The sequence below is a fragment of the Rhamphochromis longiceps genome, linkage group LG23, assembly GCF_057381845.1.
Source record: "Rhamphochromis longiceps isolate RC_006_pf linkage group LG23, R_longiceps_female_GT1.1, whole genome shotgun sequence".
Lineage (NCBI taxonomy): Eukaryota > Metazoa > Chordata > Actinopteri > Cichliformes > Cichlidae > Rhamphochromis > Rhamphochromis longiceps.
Window position 1 is genome coordinate 10934477 of NC_140578.1, and position 14139 is coordinate 10948615.

The 14139-nt window shown below is 43.8% G+C and overlaps 1 protein-coding gene across 1 annotated transcript; it reads right to left on the minus strand.

Annotated features, from left to right (window-relative positions):
- Positions 1-1457: 1457 nt before the first annotated feature.
- Positions 1458-13540, minus strand: rorca (RAR-related orphan receptor C a). Its single transcript, XM_085398518.1, has 10 exons — positions 13249-13540; positions 8000-8085; positions 7751-7892; positions 7193-7633; positions 6965-7086; positions 6170-6302; positions 5734-5841; positions 5453-5563; positions 4601-4713; positions 1458-4478 (listed from the first exon to the last, which is right to left on the minus strand). The coding sequence occupies exons 1-10, from the start codon at positions 13253-13255 to the stop codon at positions 4317-4319; spliced, it is 1425 nt and encodes a 474-aa protein (XP_085254644.1). The 5' UTR covers positions 13256-13540; the 3' UTR covers positions 1458-4316.
- Positions 13541-14139: the final 599 nt, after the last annotated feature.

Here is a 14139-nt window from a genome sequence, read left to right on the forward strand (position 1 = left end):
AAGTTTACAACGCTACTACCAAATCTCAAAAACATTTATTATTATATTAAATTTAGACAGTGCACTTGTTTATGATTCAAACACAAGTATTTCTGATTTGCTGTACATTTCCATGCTTGTACTGGGATGCATTCTATTCAAGTCAAGTCAGCTTTACTTGTCCAAAGTGCTGAACAGAGGGACAATGTAGTCAAAATAAAAGAAAGAATTAAAATAAATGAGATAAAAAATTATTATTTTTTTTACATCTATACATGCATATATGTGCACATACATATACACACACACAGGACCACACATGGACATGAATACATATATACATATACACATGCATCCATCATCCATCAAAGACAGAATAGACCAGCAGCCGATTTCAAAGTGATCTGAAGCCTGTGAAAACAAGGAGGTTTGATTTAAAGATTTCCAAATAGGAGGCAAGTCTGTTCCAGAGTCTCGGGGGAGCGGCGGCGAAGAAACTGTCACCTTTAGATTTTATTTGGGAGCGTGGGACCAGTAAAATCATCTGACCGGAAGGCCGCAGAGTTCGAGTGGTTAATGCGGGCTAAGAGATCTGAAATGTAACCCGGAGCCAAGCGTTGGAGAGCTTTAAAAACAAATAACAGAACCTTGAAATCGACTCTGTACTTAACTGGCAGCCAATGTAAAGATGCAAGTATCCGAGTAATACTCTCTCTGGTAACCGTCAGGAGCCTTATAGCTGAATTTCGGACAAGTTGCAGGTGGGACACAAGTTTCATTATATAATTTTTCAAGGGGTCTTATATCTGTTTTCACACTTATATGCTTTTCATACAAGTTTCACACAAGACAGATACAAACTCTATAAGATTTATATATATCTTTTCCATATGGGCAGGGTTGACTGACAGAGAGTTACAGGAATTAAGACGTGCCAAAATCTAAACATGGATAACTGGGAAGTTGGAATTGTTAATGATTTCTCTGCTGCACGTTTGGTGCGTTGGTCGTGCCCTTTGACCTACAGCCTACATTAAACCCTGGGTCATTATGTAAAGCTCTGTATTATATCAGTTCTTTGTTTGTGGTGCACATTTTTCCATCACCTACTCTACAAAATACAGAACAGTGTAAACATCTTCCAGCTCATGAAACACAGCTGAGGAGATGCCTCTTAAACATTATTGCACTTTGCTTTCTATTTTGCTTCTAAGGAGGTTGACTTTCTTTTTTAAAAGTTTTTAAACTGGTCTTCAGCTGTAGTTCTCCAGCCCCCTGCACGGCTTTCAAAGCTTCTCTTTCCACATCAGCTACTTTGAGCCCAGTCCTTGGACCTGAGCATTTTCAGAAGAATGTTTAGTTTGTTAAGCCACCCAACAACCAACCCAACCAAAAACTTAACAAAGAAGCAATTTTCTTACCAGCAGCTTGTCACCAAAACACAAAATCACAACAAACTTTCTTTTTAATTGCAAAAACACTTTTATTACATTCTTAAATCCACATATAGTATCACCATTGTGCAATAACACTTCACTGTGTTAAACCCTAAAGGGCTTTATATTCATGACATGTCATAAATTATTCCATATTAAAATCTATATTGATTTCATAGTTATAATCTTAAAATAGAGTGAAAATATAAACAGAAGGATCATGACAAAGAGAAAGTTTAGGGCGACATGTTTAAAAACGCTCTTTAAAAAAAATAGAATTACATCTCTCCAAGACAAAAGGACACTAAACCGATGAGAAACAAGCACATAAAAGGATAAAAATTTAGAAATGAAAGATCACAACAAAACCAACACAAGAATCCGAAATTATAATCCATCTTTTATATTTATATGTAGATATATATATTTATATATATCCTATTTAATCTACAACTCAAAAAAAAAACATTTTGCAATAATGATATTAGACAGGGGTAAAATCTTTGATACTTCTGTAATCAAACATTCACAAGAACATGTACTGTACACAGTGATCAAGGTTTAAAGGTCTTCTATGTTGGTGCAAGGTGTCTTGCTAGCTAGACTGACTGCAGACACTGTAGGACAGAGAGCCCAGCTATCTCCCTGAGTGACTCTAAACAGAAATGCGAGTGCAGAGCGTAACTACTGCCCCCCGGACAGACTTTAGGCCTGCAACCTCACAAAATATACTCAATCTTATGAAGTTAGCGCGTCTAGCGTTTTCAGGCTCGACGCACAAAGTATTGCACTTTGTTACAATCTCTAAATGCCGTTCGGCCATTTTCAGCCGATCTGAAAAGAAGGTGGCTGTGTATTTGGTACATTACATTATAAATAGCGTTACTTGCTGTGCCGCAAGGTCAACTTAGTCAAAGTGCTTATGAAAATATTAGCTATAGTACACGGCAAAAAAACAGCTCAATGTACTGAGAACGATGGGAAAGACAACATTGCACAATCCCACAATGCCTCTGTCTTAAGTACCAAGACAACAGTAACACCCCCTTCATACTAGCTGACAAAATATAGTGTATGGTGAAGAGCACTGTCCCAGCAGTGCAGAGCAAACCTGGCTTACATTTTTACACAAAAGCAGACATCCAACATCTGTCGCGTGATTGTCTTAAAAAATGCTCGAAATAGAACTTAGAATTACAATTTCTTCACAGCCTTTTTAGGATATTGGCAGAATGGATGCTCCTTTGTTTCTACACAAGTCCAATACATTCCCCAGCTATGAAGACGCACCCTCTGTCTGCAGAGTGCGTCTCCAGGATTCAAGATAGATCTGTATCTATCCCGGGCTTCCTGGACCTAAGGGCATGAGTTGCTCTGACAATCGGAGAGGATGTCCTCAGGGCAAGCACATCCAGCAGGTCATTTGCACTCATTTCCTGTCCAGTTTTAAGCAAAAACACAGTACATTTTGAAACAGTTAGCACTGGTGTTCAGATTTTAGCACTAATTGCTGATTTCTAATACGAAGCAGAAATAATAACTCAGGGGGGTAGCTGATGGCTCTGTCAACCCTTTGCTGTGCCATGTAGTGTTTGAAAAGGGTGAGGTAGTAAAGGAGTGGAGAACAAGAAACAGAAGGGTGAATTCTCTGATCAGAACGCCTGCCCGACCCCACAGCGGCGAGGACCTGAGCAGAAAGGAAATCTTCTAACACCACCATCCACCTACCTCCAACCATACTGGTGGTGATACACTAACTGTCACATTCAAGAGCTTTCTTTAATCCCGAGTCTTTTGAACCTGTGGGTGGCGACGGTAAGGAGGGGATCCTCCGGGGGGCACGATAACCTCTCGGGGGCTGGACTCTGGGCAGCGGGAGGGTTTATTTAGTGTTTCTCACTGGTTTAGCATGAGCGCGAACCCGTAACATCTCGTGCCCAGAGGTCATTTTTTGATTCTAAGGAGGACTCGTAAGTGCTAGTTTACATTTTTACATCTCAGCAACAGCCTGTCTCTCTCCGAAAGACCCACAATAGCTCTGTGTGCGTCTCTCTAAGTGGCATTCGCAAAGGGAAAAGGTAATAGGACTGAGGTCACTGATTAGATTAAAAAAAAAATAGAGAGATCACTTACGTCAGTGTCTGAGGGTGTGCTCATAAAAATACCTACGACATTTTCAGCGTAAACGCTAAGTTTTGTACTCCGTGTGCAAGACTTTCCAAGTGCTTGGCAACAGAGACGCTAAATGTTCGCCCATGACCCACACAGTTTAAAAACTCTGTCTGCTCGAGAGTTTGATCATGGTCCCTTTAAACAGTTTGTTCATATGTTAGAAAACTGAAAAAATATGGGTGCTACCAAAAATACTTAAAGAAACAATTAAGAGTTACTAGACTGACGATGGAAACAGGCATCGTTACTGCAAATCTCCACAAAGTAGGTGAGGATTTTAGGTATGTACATTCTATATCAAGCGCAGGGCTGTGCTGAATGGTTCAGGGAACGGGGGGTACATTCAACAATAGCTTACAGGAACTGTGAGAGCGGCGAGAGTCCAATTTATTAGAAAAGAACTCAACCTAACGAGAGGTTTAAGGTCTTATAGAAAAATAATTTTGAGAATACAAAGAGCGTAGGCTACTTTTGAATAGTTCCTTTAACTCCCTAAAAGGAGGTAAAGTGCATGGATTACCCAGCAGCACTTCCTGTCGTGTTAGGTTTAAAGGACTGGCTCGCAGAGCAGTGAGAGCCAGAGGTGAGAGGAGTGTGCGCTAAAGCGTAGCATGCAGGATTGTCATTGAGCTGCTGGCTGGTGTTCCTTCAGCTGGTTGCCACATTTGAATCTTCCTCTCCCTGCACCTCAGTGTCACTATATGACTCACAGCACTTAGCTAAATAGCCCTAGCCCTCTGTGGAGTCTGGGAAGGTGAGTTCACTGCCAAAAACCTCCCTATACAGAGGAGGGAACGTATACGCCGTCTCTGGGTGAACCAGACGGAAAAACTCCAGTTTGTCAATGTGAAGGTTGCAAATGGACCTCATCGTGGGAAGCTTAGACACCATCTAGAAGAGAAATGTAGAAAAGATTAAGGATTTAAAGTGGACACAACTTCCAGTAAATGTTAAAATATTAGGGTGTTTTAGCCAAAATAATGGTGATACAGGAGCTGCAGCAGGCTTTGTACCTTAGCCAGTTTCTCCTCTGATGTTCCCTGTCGCTGTAAGCAGCGCTGCAGAGCCAAGTAAACCTTCTCCTGCAACTTCTGGATCTTCTGAACATCCGTCAGCCAGGGTCGGTCTGAAAGAGAAGGCAGTCACATCGGGTCATTGTTTGGATCTGAACCCAGTAAGTTTTAAATGTGTAACTACATATAAACAAAACATGAAGCTTTTTACAAGTAGTTTTATATTGTTTTGCTATAAAAAAAAAAGTATATATATAACTGTCTGTGTTTTACAGGACTGCACACCTTTTTCCAAAACGTGAGCTTTTATTGACTGTTAAACATCCACAATTTAACCACAGTCGCCATGGTTTCAGTTTCACTTTTATACTATGATACAATGATGATGTAGGCGGGCTGCAAGGTAGGGGTGAAGATGAATCATTCATTCATCAATAGTATGCTTTGGTAAAAGGCCAACAGTAGTTTTCAGCTTGTGCCAGAACATTTAGCAAATTATGGGGTTTATAAATATCTTGTGAGCGCTAGTACTGTGAGGTAAATTTGAACTGCATTGAAACCTGTTCAAACCCAGCATGCAGACACAGTTCTTATGCTACATTTGTAGGACATCCGGACAGGTTCATTCATTTTTAAGGTAAAAAAAACAAAACAGGGAAGCTTCAATCAATCAAGCAATCAATCCCCAACAAAAAGGTTTATAAGTTTACAGATCCCAGGCAGAAAACCTGTACTGACCCTTCTACGTGCATTAGAAAAACAAAACCAGAGCATCAAGGTGGTACTCGGACGCACCGAATATCAGTTACACCAGTTTAGCATGTGTGAGTGGGTGATTTCCTGTCATCTCACCTGGCGAGAGCAGCACAGCAGCACTGAAAAGAGCAATCTCCTCGTCAGACATCTGTATACGGCTCAGGCTTTTAGCCAAGTCAAACACCGCATTCACAAGGTCGTCACAGCCTTCGGGGACAGAGAGGGAAAAAAATGGCATCAGAACAAAAATCTAGTGGCTGTGATGAGAACGGTAAACAATTTAAAAATGACCTAAAATCCTCCGCTCTTCCCTTCATAAAAGTTGTTTGGAGAGAAAACTAGCAAGCCAGGAAGAGACCGTAAACGTGTGGACTCACCAAGAGCTTTGAAAAGCTGAGGAGTGGAGAATTTTCCATCAAAGAGCATTGTATTATTGATGGGGTTGTAGGCCCGACACATGCGGATGAGCAGGACGTCCATGCAGCCTATTGACACAAACAAAAAGCCATTCAGGATAAACACATTCATACTGAGCAGAGATCAAACACGGTAAAACCAGTTACCACAGTCACATGTTCGGTTTATTTCATTTTTCAAATAATCCCACATGTGACTGACACATTAATAACAACAACAACATTTCCAGTAAAGATGCTCTACTACAACAATACACAAAGGCGAAGATTTAGATTTACACAAAACTACACATAAATTATATTGATTTAAAATGCAATGGGACCACTTTGAGCTGCGATGTTCTGATCTGAGAGAGCTAAAATAAAGCGTTTGTGTTTGTGTGTGTCATGTACTGACCTGCTTTGAGGAGGATAATCTGATCATTCTGACAGAGGTCCATGAAGCCAGAGATGCGCTTAGCAAACTCCACCACATACTGGATTGCATTGGTGATGTGAACGGCACACTGTTGCCAAATCGCCTCAGCTGACTGCAAGAGAAAGACAAACACAGGAAGGCCATCGGATTAAAGCAACACATGAGACATTAAACAAGTTGTTTGGCATGGTTACAGTTTTTTTGGGGGGGGGGTTTCGGTCGTACAGTGTGGTTTAAAGTATTTCACGCATCTCGTGTGAATCTCCAGTGTCCATCTGTGGCCTTCCTGTACGAATGTTCAGATTAAAGCGACAACGAAGAAAGGAACATTCCAACAAGTCGTACCTCTGATTTCTGCGCTTTGTAAAAACTGAAAGCATTCCTTTGATAACCTTGTAAAGGACAGTGTGAGTTTACAGAGTAGGATTAACAAGCTGGAATCACGCTGCACATCATTTTTGTCCCACTGTGTCAGATTAGCTAATTATAAAGTCATAAAGTCTCACTGTTTCTCAACAAACAGTCGCTCGCTGACTTTCACAATTTGCACGGAGGCCGTGTGACTGATTTCCAGGGAAAACAATGTAAACGCACAACGGCGGCTGAAATGGTGCGCACGATACCAGCTGTGTTGTGTTACTCTGTTTTACAGTTTCACCAACTTCTGCAAGTTTACAGTTGGACTCGCAGCAGCAACAAAAAACCCTCAAAAATGACTCTGCACTCGTTTAGGTCAGCAGCAAATTTGTCAGCAATAATCTGTCTAAAGTTTACCTTGGTCTGGTATGAGCGGGTCTCTTCTGGGCTGTACAAGGTCCACGCCATTCTCTTGAGCTCCTCCGAGGTGTACTGGTTCGTCTCGATGTGGGACTTGACCACATTCTGGGCAACGCGCTCTGAACCAAAAGAAAGTCTTACTTTAGTTTCTGTTTTTAGATTTGCAAGAGCATTCGAGAGGTTTCTAATATTCATGAACGTCTTATTAGAGGGTTTGATGCTGACCTATCTCGAGCAGGGAGCAGCCGTCAGGCAGCGGGTTGAAGATGGCGTGTGAGAAGAGTCCAGAGTCATGCAGCAGCTGGTACTCATGCTTGATGCTGTGGTTTCCGTCACCAAAGTCCAAGCTGGTCTGCTCTGGGGAGCTCTGCGAGGAGGAGCCGCTGCCTGCACTTCCTCCCATCATATCCAGGTTACAGTAGTCTCCTCCGCCATCGTCCGGGGTCAGCGGCAGGTCAAAAAGCAGCCCCTCCGGCAGCGTTGTGATGTCGTCCAGATCGCTGAGCGTGGCGCTGGAGCCTCTCCTGTAGGTACGGCCATGGTCAGCCGTGTCGCTCTTCTCCTCGTGGGAACCAATCCCTCCGCACTCCTGGGACTGCTGGTGCTTCTGGACCTCTGCGTACAGGCTGTCACGCTGCTTTTTGGACATTCGACCAAACTTTACAGCTGCAGTGGGGAAAAACGAAACATTTAAAGGTCTCGGTAAAACAAGCGTTAGCGTCTCACCACTGTGATGGGCGAAAACTGGAGTGAATTAAATACAGATCTTGTAAGCGAACTCACCATCGCGGCTCATGCCCAGAGCGAGACACTTCTGCAGCCTGCAGTGTTGACAGCGGTTACGGTTGGTCCGGTCGATTAGGCAGTTCCTCTGTCGCGAGCACGAGTACATGGCATTGTTCTGCTGGCTGCGCCGAAAGAAACCCTGCAAACAAAAGCAGACGTGAGGGGCGCATCTGACAAAACGCATCGACACTTTCTAAAGATCAGCTCTTCCTGTTTTTAAACCAACTGCTGATGAATGTTGCTCACCTTGCAGCCTTCACAGGTGATGACACCATAGTGAATCCCTGATGATTTGTCCCCACAGATTTTACAGGGAATGACTTCTATTTGAGCTGCAGAGAGAGACAAGTGCAGAAAAACGAGAAACTATGAAATCCACATTCACAGGTACAGATTCATCAGAACAAATGTGACAATAACAGAAATATGATACAATTTATACAGAGTACACATAAAACACAAAACATAAAAAGGACGTAATCCATCACTCGTTCATCGTTAAAATCTCTCAGCGGGGGCGACGCCTGAAACATTAACCTGTTTTCAGCAAACCTGTTGCTCTGCTCGCGGCGTTTCTCAATATTTTTTGGACCTTTTATTAAAACAAGAGTTGATCAATTATTTATATCTGCTTTTAACTGTCAGAAACATTTTTTTCTTTATGATTTTACTGGCAAAATCGAATTGGTCACATTTATAATAAAAATATCAGTAAGTTTCAATGAAAATGAAAGCGGATTCAATCCTCTGCAGAAAACCCAGAACAGAGTCTGCTTTTTAGGGCAGTCATGCTGAATGCAGGTATTGTCAGGCCTTTACTCCAGGCTGACATAACGCTCAGCTTTTTGAGATCGAGTGGCGGCCGTGCATAGGAGACTTTTTGGCGCACTTTTCCTCACAGAAACTGGCATTGCATCATCTTTGCGGCACGATATTTGAAATGCAGCGGATGAAGATGAGACACATTTGTGATTATGTTAGGAGGAGAAGGAACACAAAAGAAACGTACACAGTACACCCGTGGAGTTCACTGAAAGCCTGAGCCTTCTTACCGAGGAACAGGCTGTTCTTTTCATTATGTTGTTTATCTAAGTAGCCGGGCCTCCTTCGAGCCCAGAATAGCAGGTCAATTGCATTAGCTGAGGCCCTGGGTTATAAAGTTTCACAGCTCTTTCTTGCTCTGTAGCTTTTCCTCCAGGTTGAACACAATGTTAGCGGGTAAACAGCAGCTATTACTGCCACGCTGACTGTCGCCGTGTATGCTGTGTGCAAAATCCCATTTTTCTAGGGCTCTCAGCCGCACCAAACAATCCACTAAACCACCTTTGCTGGGTCACAAGGGGCATTAGGTAACCGGTAAATCACACAAAAGGATTTAACTGGTCTTCAGAGCTTTTGAGAAAATTGCTGTTTTCTGAAGGGGCTGATTTAAACCACTCACAACCAATAAATTTCATGAGTCACTCTGCGTGGGGAGAGACCTGCGTCACACACTGAGGCTAAATTAGACGGATCGGTGACTGACATCCTGCAAATCTTGACTTATTGCCTCATTAATTTCCCCTTATTTTTGCCTTATAGAGAAGTTTTGTGTGCAGCACAGGTGACATATCTTTAAGGATCTGGTTTATCTAGAACGAGCTAGACACTGAAACGTAAGTGTGGGATATAAATAAATAAAAGGCAATGGAAAAAAAAAAAAGTCCCATTCTCCACTGCTCCCTTTATCGCTCCCCCCTCAGAGCCTTACCCCGCCCTTCAGCCTGTTATATAACTGCATCTGCCTGCATTCCACGAACTAACTCATTCAAAGGTGGTTGTCCCGGCAACAGTGTGACGAAAGTCCCACACCCTCCTGCGCTCCTATTGGCTTTCGAGGGAGAAGTCAGGCCTGTGAGTCGCAGCCTCACCTGCCAGTCAGCTGAGCGGCACAGCCAAGCTCAGCAAACAAGAGCTGCTCCACTGACACAGTTTCCCATTCAGTGGAGGGGAGGCGCCTGCGCTGGCAGCCTGCAAGGAACACAATCCTGCTTCTGGCAGGTTTTAAGGTGGAATCAGATCTGACTCGGTCTTTAAGTACAGGCGGGGTGGATTCCTGCTTCTGGTTTAGAAAGACAAGGGTGTAACATTTGATTATAGAAGGAGACTAGACTGAAGACACAAATATCCAACTTATTTCCAGCAGCATGTCGTACAGTAAAACGCAGGCAGACGCAGCAAATAGTAGGTCTTAACTTGTTACAGCATGTCAGGTGTTTGAGTGAAATCGCATCTGACTTTGAGCTTGGCCATAAATCTATTTTTACCCTGGTGCAGAGTGGCTGTGCAGAGATTTCCCCTGCTCTCAGGGGCTCTTTGCCAAATAAACCAATAAATGTTGCATAAACTAAAATGCTGCACATAAGTACACTTGATTTTGTGTAAATACCAGCCTGTAGATTAATCATGCCGAGCCCTAAAGGCTAACACACGCTGCTGTGATTCGTAAACATGTTGCTGTGCAGGACGAGTCTGAACAAGAGCGTCTTTATTCTCGCCCTGTTTATTTCTCAGCATTCATTTTTGTTCCAGGACCAAACAAAGAAACTCCTCTTTGTTTCAATGCCAGATTGTATGTTTAAGCCCAGAAATCTGTGTGTTTTTAGACACAGTCACATTAGAACCTAATATTAGCTCAGTGATCAGTGGCTTCAGTACTAACTGACACCAGCTGTATAAGTGAAGCTTGATCGAGCTCAAATATGTAAACTTTTACCTCACAGGCTGTGCTACCTGTGGCTGTGCTACCTGTTGGAACCTCCAATTCAAAAAGAATCATTCTTCCATCAGGTTTACGGCCTTTGAAACCTTCCAATTCAAAGAGGTTTTCATGTAAAAGTCTCTTTTGTGCCAGTTACTCAACACTTCTTTCTTTGTCAGCGCTGTAAACAGTGAGCGAGGCAGACTTTGCCCTCTTATCCCAGCTAATCAAATACCGTCCAAGGTCCTATTTGCCCTAGACTTTACATTTACCTGACATATTGTACACTTAACCCATAATCGAACGGGTATCCGGGGCATGCGTGGTATAGCACGGCATATGGTTTTGTGCAACATAGCATGAGGACTGGTTGCCATTGAAGAGCTTGCTGCAGCCAGGTTATTCAATTACCCACTTTCTACAGGTTTCCCATTGAGGGCCCCAGTGGCCACCTGTTTTCTGTACAGCTCCGGTAGATGAGGAGTAATGATTGCCTTTTCTCTTCTTCTCCTCCCACTGACCTACCTATGGAGCACAGTGTGGCCTGACACTAACCCCGAACATTTTAAAAATGTGCTGCAAGCGTAATAGATTGGTCTGCGGTGAAATGAAACATTTTATTGCACACAGAGGATGTCACACTCCCACAGTACACTTTTTCTTCTAATTATCTCAGATTTTCAGACAAATGTAATGAGACACATCTGGCTTGAAGTATAACCAGCCTATCACTGGAAGCCAGCCACGTCAGTGCATATACACAATGTGCCGTACACAAGCCTGTCTGCACACGTCAGCCTCGCCAGATTAAAAGGGTGTTTCTCTTCACGTTTTTACACTGGCTGTATTACACTGCTAACAATTAAACATTTAAAGTGATTGCCTTAATATAAATATTTGCACGCCTTCATTCTACTTTTTTGTTTGCCTTGTATTAAATAATTATATGCTGAGCACAGTGCTGCGTCTGCCGAGAAAGCGGGTCTCTGTAATCCCGCACCATTGATCAGAAAAGATAAAGTGCATTCAGCTGGCTGTGTGTGTGTGTGTGTGCGCGCTACTCCAAGCTCAAACCCAAGTGGGCCTGTGCAACACAAGCAAAGACGGACTGAGGAATTCGCTTCCCAGCATGTAATCGCGCTCGCTGCTGCAAACAGCAGGAACAAATTCAGGACTGTGCAGAAACAATCACAGTCACCTTGAATTAAAATCTCTTTACGTCTGTTCGCATGTCTGTTATCTGCTTTCACAGAAATGCTTATCGTGTATTAGCACACCTATCAAATGATAATGGATTATGATACTTTTTACTCTAAACAAATGTTAAAGAGAACAAAATGATATTTTTAACACAGTGACTGCAGAATGAAGTGCAGTCATAACACACACAGAGCTGTCACACTGTGCTCACACAGCAGCCTGCAGGTTACACGAAGAGTTAAAGCTTTAGATAAGAGGACTGGAATCTTAGCATGCAGTTGTCAGACACAAAGGGCACCTTGACACATACAGTAACTTGCTGTGAACTTCCCCAAGGCTGCACAGCCCACAGATAGTGGCTTTGATGCTGAGCTCAGCACAGCAGTGTCCTTGGACAGCAGAGACGGCGTCCCTCTTTACTGCCACCGTGCCTTTGATTGGGGGGCGGGTAACTGAGCTCAAATGCAGCGGCACCGAGTATGAAACTCTCTGCACCCACCCGCCTCAAACTCAGTTACACTCATGACTCTGGAAAAGGCCAAATTCAAGTGCACTTTAAGATCTAGCTTACATTTGTGTTGTGAGTGGCTGTGTCTTGTAACCCTGCTGTGTCCATATCCTGCCTGTCACAGCGGTGTGCATGATGGTCCAGCATCGCAAAAGCCATTTGAAACGGGCAAAGTCAACTCCAAACACAACACGCACATGAGAGGAGGAGACGCGTTTGTGTCCCATTATTTTATCTGCAACTTTGAAGAAAACTGAAACTTTAAAGACAGCAGGCTGTCCCAGCTCAGGTCCCATCCGATGAAAACATCCCTGAAGGAAATGATCGACTGTGTTTTATTAGTCTGACAACAGTATCGGTGTACACGCACGCGCACTCACGCACGCGCCGTAATCCTCAATGACAGAACTAGGTCAATGGAGCACCTCCTCTCTCTTTCACAGAAAAACCGAGTCTGAAAACACAAAACTCTCTGATTTATGAATTATAGGAAACACCGGGACAAAAGAGAAACTCAAACAACCTCCATATTATTATCATTATTATTATTATTATTAGTAGTAAACTGTATCACACAGCAGGCAGCTCTAACATGTTAACAGTAAAACCACTTCTAAAGCGTGTCTGTAAGTATAAACAGTAGGAAGGTTAATAATCACTGAGAGCTGATGCTGGAAATAACGTAAACAATCCTGGCTGCAGGTTTTTGTGCAGCCACGAATCACTCCGCTCTCCTCCTCCTCCTCCCTGCCTCTTACATAACCGGAGCCGCTCGCCGATTAGATTTCCTCTAATCACGAATCCCTGCTCGGATCCGCGCTCACGGCCATAATCTATGTTTAACACGACCCTCTTTTTAAAATTATATTTTTCACTCTTTGTGTCAAAAGTGTGCAAACGAGCCTGGCAGTCTTTGAAGTGACAGCTGGTAACTTCACGTCCGATCAGCTGCGCGTAGTCGGAAACTTTCTGCGGCCGCTAGCGCACGAACAAACACGCAAATACACCCAAAAGTCACGTTTTCCACAGTAAGAAAAGAAACCTCACCTCTCATGTCTGCCGTGGGTCTAACCGACTGTTGGGGTCATAAATGTCCGCGTGGAAATGAAGCCAAGGAACTGTGACAGCAACGCGCACTTACTCGCTCCACACCGGAGCCGCTGGAAACCGTCACAACAACGACTCCTCATATGAATCCGTAACCCGCAAGTGTGTGACAGCACGCCTCCGCTATGTGCGTTCTGTTTGCGGGAAACTCCAGGCCTGCTCTGCGCTCTGCTCCTCTCTGCTGCGCGGTTCGCTCTAACCTAGTTTCGGCGCGTGGACTACACATGATCCTCATCCCGCGGCCCGCCCGCCTCGTGCCCAGAGAGCTGACGCGCGCTCCCCCTCCCCCTCGCGCTTTAAGGAGGCTCTCGCGTGCGTGGGAAAGTGTGGCAGTGTGTCACTTCAGACCGGCAGCAGACCAGCGTGGGAACTGTTTACTCTCCTCCTGCAGACCTGCGGCACGCGCAGACTGCCAGGGAGGCCCCGAGACCCCCAAGACCCCCCCATCATTGAGTGTGAGAACACTCAGAGAGCAGCAAACACAAAAACTCAAACTATCACAGCTTTATTAGGTATATAAATAATGACACACACACACACACACACACACACACACACACACACACACACACACACACACACACACACACATATATATACATATATTTATTTTTTAATATAGTTTTCAGTCGTAATTTAAAGTAAAGCAGCATAACCAGCCATCCATGCAGGATATGCTGGAGCGATGTAATCCTGGGTCTGTCCTGGGGCCTCTTCCTGGAAGGACATGACCCAAACACTTCTCCTGGGAGGTGTTCAGGGGTGATCCTGGTCAGATGGCTGTAACCCAGGAGGCAGAGTCAGTCATCCACTAATTGGAAGGTTGGTCGT

Bases quoted from the DNA above. Each gene is read 5' to 3' on its own strand.
- rorca (XM_085398518.1), bottom strand. The intron at 7,634-7,750 runs GTGAGTTCGCTT...TCCCCACTGCAG, and splicing joins TCTGGGCATGAGCCGCGATG to CTGTAAAGTTTGGTCGAATG. The intron at 7,087-7,192 runs GTCAGCATCAAA...CTTTTGGTTCAG, and splicing joins CTGCTCCCTGCTCGAGATAG to AGCGCGTTGCCCAGAATGTG.